We start from the raw sequence: 24,409 nt of genomic DNA on the forward strand, positions 1-24,409 counted from the left end.
CTTATAAATAACTCTCTTTGCTAGAGAACAAACGACTGATGGAGAGTATAAGGAAATTAATAAAAGAATACTTCCTTGATAAATGTTACTGGTATTTAAAGAAATCAGATTAGGGCAAGCTTTATTTCTAGAGTGATTTTAACAATCACATTTTCAGTCAAGGTTCTCTTACGTTCTAGACCCAGGGTGTTAAATTCAAAATCTAAGTGTTACTTATGAGCAACGTCCACACTTTCTGTAGCTGTTGTTAATCCTTTCCTTCTCCATCAAACCTAGAGTATTAAGGAATATACTCTATAATTTTCCAAGACCTGGGTAGGATGGAGACATCTTTTTTTTTAAATTACAGAAATAAAAGCAATGCAAAGCTATTGAACGTATATTTGATAACTGTCAGCCAAACTGAGGTAATGGCAAGTGTAATTTATTAATAAAAATTATCAAGACATTACCACAGCCTAATTTTGTAAGTAATCAAAATTTATGACTATAAACTAACATAATTAAGAGAATAAAGAGTACATCTACAAGCCACACAAAATCAAACATTTTGTTTAATGGGTCATCTTACACAAATAGTTTGAATTTAAAGGTGATGCAATTTCATGCAACCACTAAGAATGTTAGGGCTTAACCAAAAGAAAAAAAAAAAAACACAAACTTTGAAAGTGTACTCCACAAGCCCTCTCCAAAAACATCTATCATAATCTTTCTGTGACATTTATGCTTTAATTGCTTTTTACTCTGTTGTTATTTACATCTATTGAATTCAGAGAGTAGAAACATTAAACTATATAGAAAATTACTGTGTTTAAACATCTGTAAAGAAAACTTATTACTACGTTTTAATAACCCTTTTTTTTTTACCTGTGGCGCTCAGAAGTCTCTAAGATATTTTCTTCCTGAGCATTTAGCAGCATTTCAGATACTTGATACTGAGCCTCTAATAGAAGAAGAGTGTCCAGATCACAGCATACTACATTTAATAACCTACACAAAAATGAAAAGTAAAAGTGTATTTTGTAAAATATGTCCTAACAGCATAGATACATCGTTGACATCACAAAGTAATACCTATACATGGAAATACAAACCTTATAGGAAAGGTCATGAAGTCATTTCAAATATATTTTTAATCATTTTGAATAGTAATCTCCTCTTCAAAAGTTGTTACTGAATGTTTTTTAAAGACCATGGGTAATTTCTAATCTATATTTAAAAAAATGTATCTATATAAATAGTAAATTTTCTTCTCGACTGCTACTTAATTTAGAAATTCACAGAACATTAGCAAATCCATAAAAACTGCAAGTTGCCATAACTGTTCATTCAGCAATTACATAAGGAATGATCAAATCATCATTTTTCTATTAATGTAGAAAATGTTCACTAGATAAAACATCAGTGGCGGCCGGGCACCGTGGCTCACGCCTGTAATCCTAGCACTCTGGGAGGCCGAGGCAGGAGGACTGTTTGAGCTCAGGAGTTCAACACCAGCCTGAGCAAGAGCGAGACCCCGTCTCTACTAAAAATAGAAAGAAATTAGCCAGACAACTAAAAATCTATATAGAAAAAATTAGCCGGGCATGGTGGCACATGCCTGTAGTCTTAGCTACTCAGGAAGCTGAGGCAGAAGGATTGCTTAGGTCCAGGAGTTTGAGGTTGCTGTGAGCTAGGCTGACACCACGGCACTCACTCTAGCCTGGGCAACAGAGTGAGACTCTGTCTCAAAAAACAAAACAAAAAAAAATCAATGGCTAATTTTATAATGGTAGATCAAGCTGAGAACATCTAACCACACTGTTCTATCTTATTATTATTAAAACAGATAAGCAGAAATCATGTATCTCCTATTGTGATGCAAGAGGACATACACCACTCCATCTATGAAGTATTCTTGCCAAGGAAATTGAACCTGAATCTAATCAATCCTAGAAATCTCATTATCAGTTTATAGGAAACACAGGGATTAGAGAAATATATTAAAAGACAACACAAAAAGCAAACAGTCAACCAAATCCAGAGTTGAGAGAATCCCACACATTACCTGTATATTATTTTCTTCAGAAAAACAATAGCATGAAAAATGGACAGGAAAGGAATAATGTTATAAGGTAAAAAATTTAAGGAAATGTAAAGATTTTGATATTTATTCAAACAAGCTGAAAAGTATATTTTGAGTCACATAGGTACTAGATGAAATCAGAAAAATATTGTTAATTTTGTTAGATGTAATAATGGCATGGTGGTAAATGGTTTGAGTTTTTTGTTTTTTTTGTTTTTTTTAATGTGTCCTTATCTGTTGGAAACACATAGTGAATTGTTTATAGGTAAAATGGCATATCTGAAATCTGCCTTAAAGCACTTAAGGAAAAAAAAATCTTTGTGGAGGGAGAGAGGTAAAACAAGACTGGCAAAGTACTGATAACGATGGGTACATAGAAGATTATACAACTCAGTATTTTCTTAAAAATTCTATAATAAAAAAATCTTTAGAAAAGATATTGTGTTGGGAGATGCTAGTTGGCTATGGTAGACCAGTGGTTAGGTGGTTCTCTCTGAAAGGTGGCATTTGATGAAACAGGAGATCCAAGAAGAAACCAACCTTCCAATTAAACATTCACTGATTTGTTTTAGTGATATAGCCAAACACGAGCACAATGGCTTACATAGAAGGTTATTTATTGAAAAGTGGCCATACAGCAATCAATCAATATCCATCCATAGTAAAAAGTTTAAATGTCTGGGGTATTTTTTTTTACAGTGATATACTATGGAAATCTTAGAGCAGTTTATGGTTTTTTTTTTTTTTTTTTTTTTGAGACAGAGTCTCACTTTGTTGCCCGGGCTAGAGTGAGTGCCGTGGCATCAGCCTAGCTCACAGCAACCTCAGACTCCTGGGCTCAAGCAATCCTACTGCCTCAGCCTCCCGAGTAGCTGGGACTACAGGCATGCGCCACCATGCCCGGCTAATTTTTTTGTATATATATTTTTAGTTGGCCAGATAATTTCTTTCTATTTTTGGTAGAGACGGGGTCTCACTCTTGCTCAGGCTGGTCTCGAACTCCTGACCTCGAGCGATCCATCTGCCTCGGCCTCCCAGAGCTAGGATTACAGGCGTGAGCCACCGCGCCCGGCCCTCAGTTTATGGTTTTGACAAAGAATTATCTCCAAGGTATACTAATTAAAAAAGGAGATGTGCAAAATATTGTGTATAGTACTAGTATTTGAATGAAAATAGAAAAACATGAATATATATATATAAATACATATTTGTTTTTACATGGAATATCTCTCAAAGGTCAAAAAAGAAACAGAAGAATTGTTAGCTCTGTGAGAGACTATCAGGGAACTTAATTCTCACTGTATATCTTTTTATAATTTTTGAATTTTGATATAATTGTATATTTTACTTATTCAAAAGCATACATAAAAAAATAGAAAAAAGGTTTGGTGGAGGCATTTAAGAATCAAACATAGCAAATCAATGTTACTCCCTAAAACCAGCCTAAAAAGGTCAAATGCATATAAAACTAAAGGAAAATCCACTATCATCATTTGGAAAACTATCCCATACTCTGTTTACAAAAGTAAAAACATTTTTGTTAGTAAAAATACAGATGGAATGAAAAATAAAAGAATAGACTTCTAGTTTGAAGATGATGGTATAAATTGACATTTTCCTTTCTCATCTTAGAAATAATTCACAGCAGTGAAGAGGGAGGAAAATAGGAAAATAGCATATCATAGAAATTTTTAATCACAAAATGGGTTGAAGAAAAGCCAATGGCAGTAAAAATAAAAATAGGGCTAGGGAAGAGATTAAGAAAGGATGTCATGGCTGTCCATGATATGAAAAAACAGCAAATTTCTCAGAAACAAAGCAAAATAAATTTCTAAGAAGAAAAACAAATTTCTCTATAATGAGCAGCACAACCTAGGATGCAAAATTGAATGAATCCTCTGTTCTCAATAGTGGCAACGGAATACACAAGACAGCAGCAGGAGGATCCTTGTCCTGATATGGTTCCAAGAAGTAGAAGCAGCAAGGTAGAACAAGAAGTCACAGAAAAATCAATTATTAATTACTGGTTAGGTTATAGAGACAATTATTAAAAAGAAAACTATATCCATATCAAGGTAAGAAGTGGGCAGGGAAAAGAAGACAGCCTGAAAAGGTGACAAACACACATATACAAAAATTGGGCCCGTAGAAAAATTCCACCTAACCAGAAACATGATCCTAGCTTCTTTTAAACATAAGCCTCCTACAAATAGCTGATGATGAAAAACTCACATCCCTCCAAAAAGAAGTACAATAGAAAGGTGCTATAAGAAAAAAGGATGAAAAAAAAAATAGAATGGATGTAAGATATACATTTAAAAAACCAAAAAACAAAAAACACTTGAAAACTGTGACCAAATAATTTTCCATGAATTAAACAAAAAGTTTAGTAAATTAATAGACTCCACTAAGCTCTTTGCACAAAATAGAGCTCTATAAACACAGGGAAGAAACAGTAAAACAATCAGAAAAGAAAAAACACGAACTGGCAGAGCTAAGGAAAGAAGCAGAGGAATAAAATTGTCATAGAAATGAAAGTACAACTGGAAACAGAAAGAAAAGGCACCGTTAAGAACATAATAAAGGATATAGGGGACAGAATGACAAAAGTGTGGAAAATATAATGGAAATAAGGGTTTAAATTATTGATTTCTTGAAGAAAAAAACTAGAATAATCAAATGGGATACACTCTTAATGATAACAGTCAAAAAATTCTTCCTGAGGAAAAAGAAGCCATGATCTAAGCATATAAAGTATACAATATGTCCCAGGGTAAACTGACCCAAAATTATCAATGCTAAGACAGAGAGCCTAGTAAAGTTAGTGGACTTAAAGAGCAAGAAAGAACCACAGGGGTATCCAGGAAAAAAGATCAAGTCACTAAAAGAGTAGGAGGGGGGGAAACAAAATAAGACAGAACAAAACAAACAAAAACAATCACTCTGTTCCCAGATGTAGCCTCAGCAACATTCATTATCAACAGAGCAGTAGATAATATTGCTCTGGGAGCAGGTGTAACACCATCAGATATTAACACATGTTAGGAAGCTGTAACAATTTAAACAGTGAAGTAATGACACACAAATGAAAGTCAAGACAGATTTGGACACACAGAGCATTTAAAATTATGTTAAAAGCAGACAGGATTTCCTGATAGACTGAATATGTGGAGTGAAAGGAAGAAAGAAGTCAAGGATGACTCTAGTTGTTTAGTTTGAATAATGGGGAGGATCAAGTTGTAATCAACCAAGACATAAAAGGCTGAGATAAGGTTTAGGGAGAGCCTAGTGAATTTTCTACTTTCTTTATGCTACTAAATCACTGAAAAGATAATGAAAATAAGTTGTCAATGGATCTCAATCTTCAGATTTGAAAACAGGAGTCTAGATGGACAATGAAGTGATCCAAGCTGAATTGGAGCAACTCTTTGTGAGCAAATATGATTCTGGACCAAATTCTCCATATTAGGTAATGAACAAATCGAAACTAACAAATGACATAAGATCTTATAAGTACTAGGAATAATGTAAAGCTCAGCAAATTTGATCCAGCAATCAATTAAAGGAATAGCATACTGTGACCAAGTACAATTCATTCCAGGGAGGAAAGGAAAGTTTAATATTAAAGTACCTCCTGATGCAATTTATGACATCAATATGTAACAGAAGAGAACCATGTAATCATCTAACCAAATGCTTAAAAGCTATTTAAGATTCAACATCCACTCTCTATTCTGTCCTTCAAAAAAATCTGAGTAAATTAAAGGAAATTTACCTCCTTAATTTCATTTAAAACAGATCTATCAATACAAGGGCTAAAAGCATAAACAGGAAAAGCATTCCTATTAAGGTCATGAAGAAGGCAAAACTGCCCATTATTTTTTAACATCATTCTAGAAATTCAACCTAATACAAAGAAACAAGAATAAAGAGGCATTCTATCTGAAAGGAGATATAATATTCATTATTAGAAGATGATAAAACTATTTATTTGTGAACTCATCTCCCTGATGACATAAAATTCACTTTACTTAAAATATACTGGTTAAATACCTACTAAGTGCCTATCATTGTTTTAAGTGCTGAGGATATGCCATTAAAGATACATGCACAAAAATCCCAGTCCTTATGGAACTCAAAATACTAGAGGAGGGGAACAGACAATGAACAAAATAAAAAATTAAAAAACAAAACATAGTAATGGGTACAACTAAAACAGGGAGGTGAAAGAGTTCCAAAAGGGAGTGGTAAAATGGATTACTGTAAGGTGATAAGGAAAGAACTCACTAAGAAGGTGACACCTCTGTAATGACTTAAAAGAAATGAGGGAGCAAGCCATAGAAGCCATAGTGCTTTCTGGGGGAAAAGTATTCATAGCAAACAGCTTGAACAAAAAACCTAAGGTTTCTAGCATGTTTGAAGAACAGTAAAGTCATCAACATAGCTGAAGTGGAATAAGAAAGGGAGAAGTACAGGTTGACCATCCCAAAATCCAAAATGCTCCAAAATCTGAAACTTTTTTCAGTGTCAATATGATGCCAAGTGGAAAATTCCATAACTGACCTCACATGACGAGTAGAAGTCAAAATATAGTCAAAATGCACAACAGTTTATTCAGCATCCCCAAAAGCATTACTGTGCAGTGTACAGTAACCTGTTAGCCAAAACACAGCATCATAGGTGGAGACCAAAAGTCTGCCATTGTTTGTTGTTGCTGTTGTGTTCTGGGGATGCTACCATGCTGCTTAGTTAACCTGAATACACTATTTTTTAACTGTATTAATAATGGTATGTCATATTTTTTACTGTTAAGTGCTATGTGTAAGTAAGAAAAAAGGATTGCTTATTGTGTGTAGCACATACATTCAGAGTCAGGAGTGAGGGTGACGCCAAATAACCACAAACAGTCCACATGGTGGCAGAGATAGTTACACCTTTGCTTTCTGATAGTTCAACATACACTTTGTTTCATGCGCAGATTAAAAATATTGTATAAAATTATCTTCAGGCTATTTGTATAAGGTGTATATGAAACATAAACAGATTTTGTGTTTAGACTTAGATCCCAGTCCCAAGATATCTCATTAAATATATGCAATATTTAAAAATCTGAAAAAATTCAAAATCTGAAATACTTGGTCCCAAGTATATGGAATACTCAATCTGCATTAGGAGATCAGGTCAAAGCGACATTATGGGTCCAGATCACATAGGCCTCTATAGGCCATTGTGATGACTCTGGAATTTTCTATGGTGATATGAGAAACCACTGCAGTATGGTTTCATTTTGATAATATGAGAAACTTGAGTATAGAATTGAGATGATTTGTGTTTTACTGCAATCACTCTGGCTGCTATGTAAAGAATAGGCTGAAATTAGGTAGAGGTAGACATAGAGAAACCAGTTAGAAATCCATAGCAATAATTTAGATAAGATTGTGGCTTAAAATATTAATAGTATATTGATAGAATATGTTGCTTGAAAGAAGGGCTCTGTGGTAGGCCGATTCTTAGAGTGGCTCCATGATCTGCATCTACTGTTGCTCATGCCCTTATGTGATCTGCTTCTTTTAAATGTAGGTAGGACCCATAATTTGCCTCTAACCAATGGAGCATGGTAAAGGTGATGAAATGAATATGATCACAGGCATATAATTATGAGATTATATCACATAAGACTGTGGTGCTTTTCTTGCTGGAGTGTCTCCTGCACTGGCTTTAAAGAAGCAATCAGCCATGTTGGGGAAAACCACATGGTAAGGAACAATGCATGAGCTTCTAGGAGAGCAGCATTCAATAGATCGCCTTTAAGGACCTTTAGCCTCTAGTCAGCAGTCCTAAATCCATGAAGAACTAAGCTCTGCCTACAATTCCTGTGAATTAGGAAGCAGATTCTTCCCTAGTCAAGTTTCAAATGAGACCACAGGCACAGCCAACACCTTGATTACAGCCTTGTGAGACTGCGAACAAAGGACTCAGCTAAGGTGCGCCTAGATAGAAACTAACAGAGTAAATGTGTGTTGCTTTAAGTTACAAAGTTTATGGTAATTTTTTTAAACAGCAATAGAAAACTAATATAAACTCTAATGTTAACACCTAAGCAACTAATAATATGACGGCTGCCATTTGGTTGAGAAGGAGAAGACAACTAGAAACTGGGGAGGCGGGGGGAGAATGATATATATTATATATATATATGTGTGTGTGTGTGTATATATATATACAAATTATGTAGGGTGGCCTGTAAGAAAATAAACACCAAAAAGACTCCCAATAAATTTACTTACACCAGCAATAACCAACAGAAACATTGTCATGGCAAAATTAACAATAGGAAAATATAAACAATGATAATAAACTTAATATGGAAAGGATAGGCTCTATATGAAGAAAGCTACAATAGACTACTGAAGAATGTAAACATTTCAATAAATAGACATAGCACCTACCTGGATGAGAATGTTAAAGATGTGCATTCTTGTCCAATTTGTTTATGAATTTGATTTAAATATATATTGTGCAATAATTTAATCAAGACTAAGATTTGTATAGAACTTACTAAAATACTTCCACTGATAACCTAAAAGAGTTTTTAAAACAATAATTTATATCCATAAAATGTTATAGACATTTATCTTTATCAGGTGCCTACCCAATATAAATTTGGGAGAAGTGTAACATTTATTCTCACAATAACTTTGAGAGGATGGTACAGTTACTGTCTCCATTTCCCGTATAAGGAAATAGAGGAACAAAGAGGTTAAGGATCTTACAATGTGGTTCCAGGGCCCATGCTCTGAATCACTCATTGATATTACCACACACTGTAATACACACTGGGGAATGTACTATCAAGCTACAAAAATTAAATCCAGAAAAGATATATGAGACCTTTATACAGAAAATCATAAAATTTTAATGAGAGTAGTTAAAGAACACCTAATTAAATGGAGATATATACTATGTTTACAGATTGGAAAATAAGCTATTATAAAGATGTCAATTTACGTAATATTGCCATACGGACTCAAAATGATGATAATTAAAAATCCAAGTATGTTGGTTCATGTGAAAAGCTGATTTTAAAATTTACATGAAAATAAAAGGACTAAAAGTAGCAAGATTTCTTTTTTTAAAGAACAAAGTGGAAAGAATTGTTCTATCAGTTATAACTTATTATTACAAAGCTATAATAATTAAAACAATGTGACATTTGCACAAGGATAAACAAAAATCTAATTGAACAGAACAGGAAGTTCAGAAACAGATCTCTGTATATCCAGATACTTCTTTAGGAACATTTATTTAGACACAGTTTATATATTTATATATACACAGTCTTTTAGTGTACAGAACCATACAACAGCTATATAGCTAATATCCTACAATTAATGAGTTGTTTATAATAGCCAAAACTGGAAAAAAGTCAAATGTCCACTTAACAGCATAATATATAAACAAAAAATGGTATATTAATATGATGGAATATAAGATAATAAAAATGGACTGCAAATACATGCAATATTAATTAATCTTAAAAACATAATACTACATAGAAAGGATCAGACATGACAGGATAGACAGTCTATGCTACCATTAATATAAAGCTCAAAGAACAGCAAAATTAAAATACATTGTTTAGACAGATAACATAGACCAATGGAACAGAATAGAAAACCCAAAAGTAAATCCATGCACTTCCAGCCAACTCATTTTTGACAAGGGCACCAAGAACATACATGGGGGAAATGACAGTCTCTTCAATAAATGGTGCTGGGAAAACAGGATATCCACATCCAGAAGAATGAAAGTACATCCCCATCTTTTAGTGGATACAAAAATCAACTCAACTCAAAATGGATTAAATACTTAAATGTAAGTACTTACATGCAAGACCTTAAACTATGAAACTACTAGAAGGGAATATTGGAGAAATGCTACAGGATGTTGGTTTGGGTAAAGATTTTTTGGGTAAGACCTCAAAAGCGCAAGCAACAAAAGCAAAATTAGACAAATGGGATTATATCAAGCTAAAAAGCTTCCACACAGCAATGCAAACAATCAGAGTGAAGAAACAACCTATACAACGGGAGAAAATATTTGCCACCTATCCATCTGACAAGGGTTCAATAACCAGAATATATAACGAACTTGAACAACTCAGTGGCAAAAAAATAAATAATCCAATTAGAGAATTGTCAAAAGACCTGAATAGACTTTTCTTAAAAGAAGACATACAAATGGCCAACAAGTACACACACAAAAAAAATGCTCATCAGGGAAATGTACATCAAAACCATGATGGTATATCATCTCACTCCAGTTAGAATGGCTATTATATCAAAAATACAAAAAATAAATGATGGAGAGGATGTGGAGAAAGGGTTATCCCCATACACAGTTGGTGGGGATGTAAAATAATACAGCTATTATGGAAAACAATATGGAGGTTCTTCAGAAAACTAACAATAGAACTACCACATGATCCAGCAATCACACTGCTGGGTATATACCCAAAAGAAAGGAAATCAGTATACCAAAGCAATATCTGCACTCCCATGTTTATTGTAGAATTATTCACAATAGCCTAAATATGGAATCAATCTAAGTGCCCATCAACAAATGAATGGATAAATAAAATATGGTGTGTGTGTGTGTGTGTGTGTGTGTGTGTGTGTGTGTATTATATAACCATACAAAGAATGAAATCTTGTTATTTGATACAACATGGATGGAACTGGAGGTCATTATTTTAAGTGAAATAAGCCAGGTACAGAAAGACAAAAATCGTATTTTCTCACATATATGTGGCAGCCAACAAAATGGATCTCACAGAGGTAGAGAGTGAAATGGTGATAACCAGAGGCTGGGAAGGGAGGGGAGAGAAGGAAGAAAAGATAGAGAAGCTGGTTAATGGTTACAACAATATAGTTAGCTAGAAGGAATAAGTTCTATATTCGATAATACAGTAGGAAAATTATAGTTAACAATAATTTTCAAAATAGCTAGAATTGTAATGTTCCGAGCACAAAGAAAAGATAAATATTGGAGGTGATGGATAGCCTGACTACTCTGATTTGATCAGTATACATTGCATACATGTATCAAAATATCACATGTACCCCAAAAATATGTACAACTATGATATAGCAATAAAAATAAAATATATATGAAATTGTTTAGGAACACATGACTAGGTAGTATTAATAAAAATATAAAGTAAACCAAAGAGGTATTTTAAATATCATAAAATTCAAAATAATATTTACTATTGGGGAAAAAGGAGAGAGTTATGACCAAATGCACAGAGTGCTAATAAATTCTTTGTTTACTTGATTGGGATTACACAGGCATTTATTTTATTATAAAATTATGATAAAATAAATGCCTGTGTAATCTGTTAGGCTGTATGTTTATATTTTATGCAATATTTATATATTTAATATTTTATTAAAAACTTAAGTGTTATGCTAGGGTGGATAACAGTAAAAAGTATATCACTATATCCATAAGAAGTATAAATGTGTATGTAACAAATGAACAAATTCAGAATAATAAGAGAATGCATACTTTATTGATTATGCATAAAGACTCTTGCAAGACTTGGTATAAAGTAATACCATCTGCTTACTACTCAATTACGTAACCATCTAATAAACATCTTAATGGCTCATTAATTATACTAGCATATTTGTATAAGCTAGCAGTTAGATTAAATATAGAAAGAAATAGCATTTGAATAAAAGAATTTTATTTTATTTTTTTGTCTAACCATAATATTAAGACTAGGTTTACAAAGAGAATAGATTTGTACAGATTATTTTATATCTACTAATCTAGAAAAATGACCAGAAAACATACCTTAAAACTTACATATTTGGCTTATAAATAGCAAATTGTCAGGTTTAACTTTTGTTGGTCCCAATCCAAATTTCCCAAAGTGATGTAAAAAATAAATAAATAAATAAATAAATAAATAAATAAATAAGGGTTTACGTCAAATACAAAGTAAGCTAGTTACACCAAAGAAATTTCCAAAAAAGTCAACAGTTATCTAAAATTATCCATGTTAAATCCAAATTCATAGGTAAACTGGATAAAAGTTTTAATGGTATATTTTCAGATTTTTTTCAATGAAAAAGAAAATATTAAAAATCATCTTAAGTAAATTGAAGACATCAACAGTAAGCTAAACGTAAATTTCAGAAAAGAGTGTGTGTGTGTGTGTGTATGTGTGTGTGTGTGTGTATACATGTGCACACCAGCACATCTCTGTTTATGTGTCTCTCTTAGCATACAGTTAGAAATAGATCTATTCTATCTACCCTACACACAAACCTTCTCAGGATAGGCTTTATTAGATTATGTTTACCAAGAGAAGTTTCTGTACACCAAAGAACAGATAGTAGTCAAAGATCTTAGCCATTCCTTTATTCCCTATTTTATATAATGGTAAGTAAAATGCAAATATTATCCCACTATTGTTATAGTTTTATGGCCCTTAGGAGCCAAACAGTCTAATACTCTTGGAGATACAGATTGCTATTTGTCAGCAATAAAGACGTAAGAGTTCGCCTACAGCAAAGCCTTTGAAGGCCCTGGGAGGTTACCAAAGGTGGGAGGAATCCAGGCCTTTTTAGTAACTCTAAGAAAGCAGATAGTCAAATGCCTTGCCTCATTTGAGTCAGGTTTATTGATGACATCCAATAACAGCTTTCTCACTTCACCCCAGGCACTGAAGGCCAAGTCCTTATCTCTATTAGACACTTTGTGCTACACATAAGCATAATCTTTAGACAAATTTATATCTTCTCTTCCCTTGTTACAGGTAAGTGAATTGAACCTTCTGTGAAGAAATAAAGAAATCCCAAAATATATTATTAATAATAAATAAAAGAATCACAATTTATAAACTGCATTTGTATCCACTGGAAAGGAAAAAACAGTACAAGTTATCAATGGAAAGTTTTGGGATTTTTCCAACAGTTTTCTCATAACAACAAAAAACTACCCATGTTTTTATTGTTGCTGTCAAAACCCTCTGAAATACTAAATACATTGACAGCATGCTTCACTGAACAAACTTTCAATACACACCAGAGAAGTTAGAAGAACTGTTCAGTCTGTCCAGTGTTCTTATGTTTCCCTAAGCTTTCTTTATAACAGTGGATCTGTTCCTTATTAATATATGGAACAAAACACATCATCAAGATAAAAATCTCCTTACAAGAGTGAATCCATATAGTCTCTATAACTAGTAACATACTGATGACTTGGCCAGTGCGAATACCAGAAGCAGTGTGCTTTCACCTGGTATAGATAGCAACACGCCTTTATTATTTTATCAAAATTTAGTCCAGGGCGGCCTTGATTGTGGTACCAACCTAGAGGCCATCATGAAAAACTGTTCCATTGATGATATAATATTAACTGGACATAGTGGGCAGGAAGTATCTGGTACTCTCTCTGATTCAGTAAAACACAGGTATGCCTGAGGGTAAGTAATCCATAAAAATTGAGAGGCTTGCCATCTCAGTGAAGTTTGAGTTTCAATGGCCTAGAATATCTAGTGGCCTAAAATCACCTGTAATATGTATAGAAATTGCTAAATCTTACATTATTTACCACCAAGAAAATGGCACAATGTATCATTTTAGAATCTTTGAATTCCAGAAGCAATATCTACCATATTTGAGTGTGCTGCTCTGAACTACTTACCAAGTTACCCATAACTGGATCAACTCTGAGTGTGACTCAGAGCAAGAATAAGATGACATCACTTAGCTCCAGCAAGAATGGTTTTTATCAAAAAGTCCCAAAACAATCAATATTGGCATGGATGCAGAGAGATAGGAACACTCATACACTGCTGGTGGGACTGCAAACTAGTACAACCTCTGTGGAAAGTAATATGGAGATACCTCAAAGAGCTACAAGTAGAACTACGATTTGATCCAGCAATCCCATTACTGGGCATCTACCCAAAGGAAAAAGAAGACATTCTATCAAAAAAAAAAAAAAAAAAATCTGCACTCGAATGTTTATAACAGCACAATTCACAATTGCCAATATGTGGAAACAAGCCAAGTGCCCATCAATACATGAGTGGATTAATAAAATGTGATATATGTATACCATGGAGTTCTACTCAGCCACAAAAAACAATGGTGATGTAGCACCTTTCATATTATCCTGTACAGAGCTGAAGCCCATTCTACTAAGTGAAGTACCACAAGAATGGAAAAACAAGCACCACATGTACTCACCATCAAATTGTTATTAACTGATCAACACTTATATGCACATATAGTAGTAACTTTAATCAGGTGTTGAGCAGGTGGGGGGGATGTAGGATGGGTAGATTCACACCTAATGAGTGAGGTGCACACCGTCTGGGGGATGAACATGCTCGAAGCTCTGACTCAGCTGGGGCAAAGACAACATATGTAACCTAAACATTTGTATCCCCATAATATGCTGAAATAAAAAAGAAAGATATAAAACTCAAGCAGGCTCCAACTCCAGAAAGTCTATCACTTGGGCCTTTAATCCAATAAATTCAATGCTGTTGAAAGTTTCAATGACAGATTGAATACTAAAGGAACTTCCGGCAAAGTGTAATAAAAGAATCACACACAGACTCCTAGAATTTTGGAGTAAATCCATGTTCCCTTTGTTAAGACCAACCAGCTACCTAGTGGCAGACTGATTACACTAATGCCTTCTTACTCCAGGTATGGAACTTGACGTCCATGATCACTATGCTTCTCTATGAAACAACATTCTGCTAACTGTAGACTGAGGGTCATGGCATCCATAAAACAATGCTCTGACCAAGAAACTGGTTTATCAGGGGAAAAAAATAATCTAGTACAAAGTGGAACAAAAGGATATGATAAAAGAAAAAAGAGAATAGATTACCTGATGTCCCTTAGCTTGTTGAGAGTTTATGTTTTCACAAATATGAACAGGATATGTCCTCAAAAATGTGAGAACCTTTGTGCTTATAAAGCATAATTGGAAGGAATGATTGTGATATCTATGTTGTAAACCAGTCCAACGTATGGGTTAGGTATTACATCCTCTGAAAGCAGGCTATCTGGATTCAAATACCAGCTATGCCAACTACTGTCACTTTAAGAGAATGGTTCAACTTTTCTGTGCCCTACTTGAGTCATCTGTCAAAAAAAAAAAAGAAGATAATAAAGAGTATTTACTTCATTGGGTTATGGGTTATTCTGAAATTGAATGACTTAAATGTAAAACCAATCTAAATATCTGGGACATAATGAACACGATATATAAGTATTATGATTAGCAGACATAGCAGTATATTTTTTAGGATAGTTTAGGAATATATTAGTAGATACACAGAAAATAAAGCAAATGTAAAATAACATTACAACTATTAACTCCAGGAAAAATTAAGTTTTAGGAAAAAGGAAATACAGTCTTAGCATACTACTTAACCCATCAATGAATAATATTTATGCAGACATAACGTTAGCTCTCAATAGTGATTTAATCAATACTGTGATAAAAACTATAGAGCAGAGAGAGAGAGAGGAAGGGGCAAGGAAATTAAATCCTAAGCTTCTAAATCCCTAAAGACAGGAGATAAAAGGCTAAAACTGAAAATCAAGATAGTGTAAGAACATTATTTAAAACTCTGGAGGTGAATACCAAAAGAAACATTTCAAAGAGTTAAAAGTGGAAGCCTCTGAGGAGTGGGAATAGGGAGTGCAGGATGGGTAGAGAATTACTTTTCATTTTCAAAAGTTTTCCCATACTTTTCGACTTTTAAAGCTATGTACATTTATTACTTTAATAAAAACAAATAAAAAATAGTGTTTGGTAGATGTCACATAGACCATGAAACTAATATCTTTTCTAGCTGCTCTGCCCAAAAGATAAATATAGTCTCAGTGCTGGAAGTGGAAAGTAAATTTAAGCCACACAGAATCTGGACTTTTACTCAGTATTTTGCTTTTGCTCAAATAGATAAAATAAAAACAAATATATTAATATTTGTTTTCTGTGCTCTAAACTTTTTTAAAAAGTTCTTTTCTTCTTACTAAATTTTATCTATAATGTGATTAAACTGAATTAATATGACTTAATTTTGTCATAAATATTTTAGGTAAAGAAATTATTTTTTTTAGAGAAGCAAATGCCAATTTGATGTCCCAAATGAGTTTATCTTATTTACATTAGAAATCTGAAATAAAATTCCTCCTGAGTAAAGGATTTATTTTTAACCATAGGAAATTGTCTTTTCTTTTTTTTCTTGAGACAAGGTCTTGCTCTGTCACCTGGGTTAGGGTGAAGTGGCATCATCACAGCTCACTGCAACTTCAAACTCCTGGGCTCAAGCAATCCTCCTGCCTTAGCCTCCTGAGTAGCTGAGACTACAGGAATGCACCACCATGCCTGACTAATGTTTTCTAGTATTTTTTTTTTTTTTCTGTAGAGATGGGGTCTTGCTATGTTGCTCAGGCTGGTCTTGAACTCTTGGCCTCAAGTGATTCTCCCACCTCAGTCACCCAAAGTTCTAGGATTATAGGCATGAGCCACTGTGCCCAAAAATTGGCATTTTTGACATACCAAAATGGAAGTGCTCTCAGGAACAAATCAAAACATCAGAAATTCAAGGCAAAGAATTATAACCAGGGTCAGTCCAGACTCCTAAGACTTGCAGGGATTTCTATGGTGAACATTAAGATTTAAAGAATGACTCTAATTGGGTACTGCTAACAGATAATATATTGTTATATAACATTAAGAACATTAATATTCATTATATTGACTCTATAAACTTTTATGCTATATTTATATATTATGTAAGCATATTATAAAATAGAAATACAGTAATTAAGTGTTTCTTAAGCACTATTAAAAATATAATATTAACATTCATTAGGCTGACCCTATAAACTTTCACGTTGTATTTATATGTTATGTAAGTATATTATAAAATATAAATACCCTAATTAAGGGCACCTCTTATGCACTAGAAAAAAATGTTCTTAACATGTTTCATTCTTTAGCCCCAAGTAATTTACAGATACTTATCATTACAGTACTACATATAGCTGCATAATATGTCAGTGCTACCCAGGAGACAATATATCTTTGAATATACACCAATAAGTACAAGTGGCATAGTCTACTTATAATCAAAAGAACAGTCTGAGGACAGACTGCTTTTGTTATCAATGTGGTCATATATGAGTCACACTAATGATGTAAGTCCTCTGTGAGGTTTCCCCATCAGTCCTGAAGAGTCACTATGGTCTAAGCATATGCCCTAAGTGAGACAGGATGCTAAGAATTTGGCACTTGATTCTCATGCCCAACTATGAATAAAGAAGATACAAACACCACTTTGCCTCAGATGCAAAGAGAGCCTCCCAATCTAGTGTGGAAATGGACATTTTACATCACTGCAAAGAGCTGGATTTTGAAATATCACACACTATATATTTCTCTTCTCCTGGCCCAATACTCTCTCTCCCTCTCTACCCCCATCCTACCTTCTCTCTCTCTTTCTACCTCCTTCCTTCCTCCCTCTCCCAACCTCTCTCCTTCCCCACTCCCAACCACCCTGTGGAAAGTCCCTCCCCTACTTCTTTCCTTCTTGCTCATCTTCCCCCGTTCACCCCCTCCCTTTCCTCCACACACACTCACTCTCCCTTCCCCACATACATATCCACCCACCTCCATATATCACCCTCATCCCTACCACCAATTCATTTCTGGAAATGAAAATCAGTGTCTCCTATAATGTGAAATGTTTCATTTGAACTATCTGAATAAGATAATCTGTGAAATTAGGGACTAACATTTCCACTTGTTTGGAACATATTTTGAATATGGTGAATCCCCAGAAGTTACCTTAAAACGCAAGTAGATTCTCACCAGAATAACAACCGTCTGCTCTTAATACTATAAACTATGTTGCTTTGAAAATATATCATATCACTAATGCTAGGAGGCAGGAACTTGTCTGGGGTAACTGGAGTGATTCTGTGCAGTTTAATCCTAGCTGTCTATCATTTCCACCTGAAGGAATTTCAAAAGTGTTCTTGCGTTATCTCGTGCTTACAGTCTCAAGCCCCTTCTCTTTATCCTGACACTTTCTCCTAGTATTAATTCAGTGGATTCAAGGGAGAAATACATTTCATTTCTATCAGCAATTAAATAATTCCATGTATACATCACCATAAATTCCATGACTTATACTTTTATAAAGTCTAATCAAATACAGTGTGTGTGGTTAAGATATATGTGTGTATACATGATATACATCCATATGTGTGTATACATATATACACACACACACAAATATATATACAACCCAAATACATTTCATTTCCCCAATATAAAAGTTTATCTGCTGATCAGCACATGCAAACTAAGTAGTGATAATACAAAGCCCAATTCCTTGCCAGCCTGCTCACCAAAACTAAGAAAGGGACATGAATTACAAACACACACTAACTATACCCCCAAATCTGGTGCTTGAAGTTTTCGATACCATATAACCAAATCTGGAGAAGAGAAAGGGGTAGCAGGATGAGTTTGCCAATAAAATTCTGTATAAGCAGCCAAGGATGAGCAGGAGCTGTGTGGAGCTTGCTCACTCACTCTATGCACCAAATTTGTATCTGAGTTTCAGAAAATGCTCTGGATCTCCTGCAGCTGGAGGTTAGTTTGAGCTTTTTTAAAGTACACAGAGTACTGTTTGGGGGCATATTGATTTTGGTGAGCTTGTGTGGAAAAGAATTTGAAAGGTAGATAGAGAAGGAGGAGAATCAGCAAAAATGAACTGACAAAAAGGAATCCAAAAATAAAAGGAATAAAGTCACAGATGCTGCCACAAAGACTAACAGTGTGGCAATTAGTAGGGATTCAATGAATATATTCCAAACGTATGAACAACTGAATGAAAGGAATAAATTTCACTAAGTGGGTAGAATGTAAAATAATCATAAAAAGAGGGTAGACAGAAATATATAAAGTTTGAAAATGTGCCTATCCTTTGATGTAGCAGTATACTTTTATGGATTTGTTGTAGAGCAACAATTATGAACATCCAGGTATTTGTCTGATAAAAAATTAAAAATAACCTAATTGTATAAAAACAGAAAACTGAGGTTCAATCATGTACTAGAAAATTATTCAGTTCTTTAAAATTATTATACAGATAAATATAGGTATGAGAGGATAATTTAAAATACTTAAGTACAAAAGGCAGTTTCAAAACAGTAACACTCCTATTGTTCAAAGAAAAATTATTTGTAGGTAAAGGTCAAAAATATGGGCATGAAAGGGTTAATGGTAGTTCTCACTAAGGAGGAGAGTAAGTGTTATGGTATCCTTTTTGTTTTCAGCAAGTAATAGATCATTTGGTTATTTTTATTTTTTATTAATTTGAAGAATATAAATTCTGGATGTATGTGTGTATATGTATGTGCATGTATAAAATAACTGTGATGGTTTTATAGTCAGATTATACTCTGTAATATTAAAAAAGATTGCAAGAGGTAATTTAAAAAGCGTTTCTTATTACTAATGTCAATTAGATTTAAGTCTAGCTAGCAACTGGGTAACTGGGAATAAATAATTTGGTGATTTTCTGGGATGGAATATTAACATTTAGCTATGTATGTTACTTGTTAAAATAATAAAACTTTTTAATCAAACTAATTTTTAAAACAAATATGAATTTTTTTACTTTTCCTCATAAAGTCACCTTAGAGGTCAGACCTTTACAAAGAAGCTAATTAATTATATATAAAACTGTTCATTGTACTGTATATAAAATTTACTGTTGGCGGGTAAATGTAAAATAATAACAAATAGCAAGAGATTAACTTTAAAGGCTATTCTGTAATTACAGATTCCTGAGTTTTGTTTTGAAGAAAATTAATAAATAGGCCACATTAGAGTTTCAAATGAAACAAAGAAGGAATAAATTTGAGCAGAACTATATTAACATTTTTAACCATATTCAATTTGAATGTATATTTAACCAAGTTATTATATACGATTTAAAATGTTAAAAAATAGGCAATTCTATAGCCTGTAACTAACACCTAATGTGTAGTATAATTTAATATAAAAAGCTATTAATATTAAATGATAATGTAATTCTTTCCCCACAAGATATACAGTTTTTATGCTGAAATAAAATGTCCTAGGAGGGGAATAACATTCCTCTGAAACCTAACGATGGTTAAGAAACCTTAAGCTGCTAAGCCTTGCACAGTATCAAAAGTTTCCAGGCAACTGTTTTAATCAATCAAATTTAACAAATAAATGTTGACCAAATAACCAAAAAGTACTTGGCAATATAATAGAAGTGATAGGAGAAGAAAATTATATTCCCTTGGGAAGTTGAAGTTTTTAGTCCAAAAGGAGAAATAAATTAAATATTAAATCCATGGGAATAATCACAAAGGCAAGGGACATGCAGAAAAAAAGACATCAGAATGGGTTATAAGTAATTCATGGAGCAAGCTTTGCCTTGAAGGAAGGGTTGAATTTGTATAAGTAGACAGAAGTGAAGGCAGTATTCAAGACATAAAAAACAGGCTTAGAGGCAAAACTAAATGTGCTTGAGGGAAATAAGGAGTCTAACCTCCTCAGAACATTAGCTCAGGCTGAGGAAGGGTGGGAAATAATGTACACTGGAAAGGTAGACATATATTATGGAAAGCCACACAAAGGTGTCAGAATTACCCGTTATTTAAAATGAGACAAGAGGGGTGAGGGCTTTATAAGAATGTGTTTCTTTTCTGCATTAATTACCGCACATTCTTTGGTTAAGGAGAATGAGCACCCCATCTGATTTCACTCATCATTACATCCCCCACACCTAGCACAGGGCATGGCTCATAATAAAAGTTCAATAAATATTGGCTGACTAAATAAAGAAGAGTAAAGTTAAAATTATAAATCTTATTCTGTAGTCATATATAAAAAGGTACTGCATATCTTATGTCACTACACTGAGAAACCCAGATTAGTTTAATCTCCCTCCTAGATACAGAGAAAGATATTGTCTCCAACTCATGAAGGCAGGTTAGAAAATGGGCAAAGGAACCACCTTCTAATACAGGTGAGAACAAGGGAAGTGGGAGGCTGAGGAGATCATGAATGTCTTCATCTTCCATAGTGGAGGAGGGGATCAATATTATCTAAAAGTGAAATACCACGTTCAAATATCTTGAAACGTTTTACATAGTCTTTTTTCTTAATTTTAGAAGAATCTCTGGGAAAATAATAACCCCTGGAGTGAAAAAACAGTTATTTGAAATTCAGCAATTCCTTCAGTCTTGCTAGGGTTTCTTTTCCTTTTCTCTAAAATTTACTTAGAATTTAAAGTGGCAACAATATTATGATTCTATTTTTATTAAAAAAAAATTCCTATATATCTATCCATTCTTCTGTCTGTATATGTACAGAAAGGTGTCTAGAATGATTTTTCTCAATGTTAATAATGATACTTTCAGAATTAGGAGAAATTTCACAATTTATTAAATTTAATTTCCTTCATTGGTTAATTTCTTTATAATAAAGACATTGAAAAGCAATAAGTTAAGATGACTTTCAGGATTAAGCAACTAACGAGATGATTGGGTCACTAAATGAGATGAAAATTAAAAATTTATTTTGTTTTTGTGGGAGGAGATGTGGGAGATTCAAGAAGAGTTCAATTTTAGATATGTTAAGTATGTGATGCCTGGGCACTGTATTAATTGATATGTCAGCAGGCAGTTGTATATATGAGTCTGGTAGCTCAAAAGAGAAGTTTGGGCTAGAGATGTAAACTGGGGCATCCACTGGCATAGGAATTATACTTAAAGGCAAAGGTGTAAGTGGAATGGACTAGGAACAGAGTGTACAGAAAATGAGGGCACTTGGTTCTGGGCCCAGCACCAAGTCCTGAGTATTCCACCATTTAGAGGTTGATTAGAGAATGCGAAAAAGGAGAAATTGCAGCCATAGGAGTAATGTAGTATCACAGAGGCAAAAAGAAGAAAATTTTTCACATAGAATAAAAATGGTCTGCTATATCAAATGTTACTGATAGTTATAATAAGATGAGAAAAGGGAAGAATACACGAGATCTGTGAGCATGGAAGTTACAAGTGACCTTGGGATGAGCAGGATGAACACTTCTGACAGTTATAAAGTCAATGTCAAGTCAAAGTGGGCTGAGGAGTAAATAGAGGTAAACAAGTGAGGACAGTTTGTACAGATATGTTTTGCTATGGTGAGAGGCAGAAAAATAGGACAGTGGCTGCAGGGAGATACGAGGTTACAGGCAGTTTCTTGTTTTGTTTTGTTTCATTGTAACATGGGATATATGAGGGCATATCTTCACACTAATAGGAATGATCTAGCATAAAAGGATAGGTTGGAAGAGGAAAAAAAGAGGCAGAGGGAGGGCTAATCCAAGAAGCAACCTTCTTGAACATGTCATTTAAAATGTAAGATTTGTAAAATCTTAGGAAATTAAAATTCAAAATTTTTAAACAGAATGTGTTGCTGTTGAAAAGTGAAAAGCCACAATTCACTAATCTTCACATTAGCCTCACTTAAGTGTCATGGCAAGTAAGTTGTATGAAAACTCACCCTTAATGGTACTCAAGAGTTTTGAGACAGAAATATAAGTGAATGGAACAAACAATTTTAAATGTAGAAGTCAAACACACTAATGAGATTATCTACTGAAGAAAATATTTCTAATTGTACCTTCATAGTACCAAAAACATTGTGAGTAAGAAAGATACAGGTAAAAATCCCAAAGACACAGAAACATAAGATTTACATAATGCAAAGCTATAATCTAAATTTATTACCATTAGACCTCAATGACCAATGATAAACTAAAATTAATAGAAAAATGAAAGTAAATTATCTACTTTCAAAGTGTGACTTAAAAATGTCATTATTTTAGAATAAAAGATTATTATGGAATGAACTGCAACACACAATGGAAATAAATTTGTTGAAGCAGGTAAAGCAAGATGGCTAAATAGAAACATCCAGTGATCATCCCCCAACATGAACACCAAATTCAATAACTACCTATGTAACCAAACACCTTCAGAAGTACCAAAAATTGGATGAGTGATCATACCACCTGGTTTTGACATTGTATCAAGGAAAGAGGCACTGAGCAGGGCAGAAAAGTCTTGTACTGTCTACAGCCCCCTCCCCCATCTCCTGGCAGTGCCGCACCAACATGCCAAGTGGGAAGAACCTGTATGCCTAGCAGAGGTAGAGTGAAGTAATTATGGGGCTTTGCATTGAAACTCAGGACCACCCTGGCACAGGGCAAAATTCTGCCAGTGCCCATAGATGGGGCATTTAGACCAGCCTGGCCAAAGAGAAATCTTCTGTCCTGAAACATGAACTTCAGGTAGCCCCATCACCAGCTGACAAAAAGCAGCTTGGGGCCTAGACTAAATTCCTAAGGCAGTTGGGCCACAAAGGCTGAAATCCTTGGGCAATTCCTACAGCTGTCCTGGCTCAGACCCAGTACACTTGGGTGCACATGACTAGTGACACATTAGCAGTAGCAGCCAAGCCAGTGCCTGTGTCACATCTACCCCTAAACTGCAGGCAGTACAGCTCAGGGACTTTTATTTCACTTGAGGAAAGGAAAGGGAAAAGTTGAGAGGACTCTGTTCTGCCATGTGAGTACCAGCTTAGCCACAGTAAAAGTACCAAGCAGACTCCTGAAACCTTGAATCCAGGTGTTAGTTCCTGGAAGGCATAGAAGGAAACATGCTGCCCTAAAGGGAAGGGCCCCATCCTCGCAGGATTCACCACCTACTGAATAAAGAGCCCTTGGGCTTTGAATAAACATTAGAGATAGCCAGGCAACAGTCACCACTGGCTTTGGGTGAGACTGGGCTGGCTTCAAGTGTGACCTGGCAATGGTGGCTATGAGAGAGTGCCCACATCACTCCTCCCCCAACTTCAGCAGTCCAGCACAGAAACGAGGGAAAAGAGTGAGAGTCTTTGCAATCCAGTGAATTCTTCTGTATCTTACCAAGTCCACCAAGGTGGAACCACCAGGAATATGAAAAAGTCATCGTTGGGCTTGGAGCACCCCCAATGCTGATACAGCTGCAGTGATCAAACACTTAGATCATGACACTCAATTCTCTTTGAATATCTGGAAAGCCTTCTCAAGAAGGACAGGTTGAAACAAGGCCAGACTGCAAAGATTAAAATAAATACCTAACTCTTCAATGCCCAGACATCAGCAAAAATCCAAAAACATCAAGAACACCCAGGAAAAAAAATGATCTCATAAAACTAAAT

At 34.3% G+C, this 24,409-nt stretch overlaps 1 protein-coding gene across 3 annotated transcripts in view; it reads right to left on the reverse strand.

Annotated features, from left to right (window-relative positions):
* Positions 1-24,409, reverse strand: part of TBC1D32 (TBC1 domain family member 32) — a 184,350-nt gene that overhangs the window by 65,592 nt on the left and 94,349 nt on the right. For all 3 annotated transcript variants that reach the window (XM_045544276.1, XM_045544275.1, XM_045544274.1), the window contains one exon: positions 868-990. In XM_045544276.1, coding sequence (XP_045400232.1) covers positions 868-990 — 123 coding nt within the window. The remainder of the gene's footprint in view (positions 1-867; positions 991-24,409) is intronic.

This window comes from Lemur catta, chromosome 2 (assembly GCF_020740605.2).
Source record: "Lemur catta isolate mLemCat1 chromosome 2, mLemCat1.pri, whole genome shotgun sequence".
Classification (NCBI taxonomy): Eukaryota; Metazoa; Chordata; class Mammalia; order Primates; family Lemuridae; genus Lemur; species Lemur catta.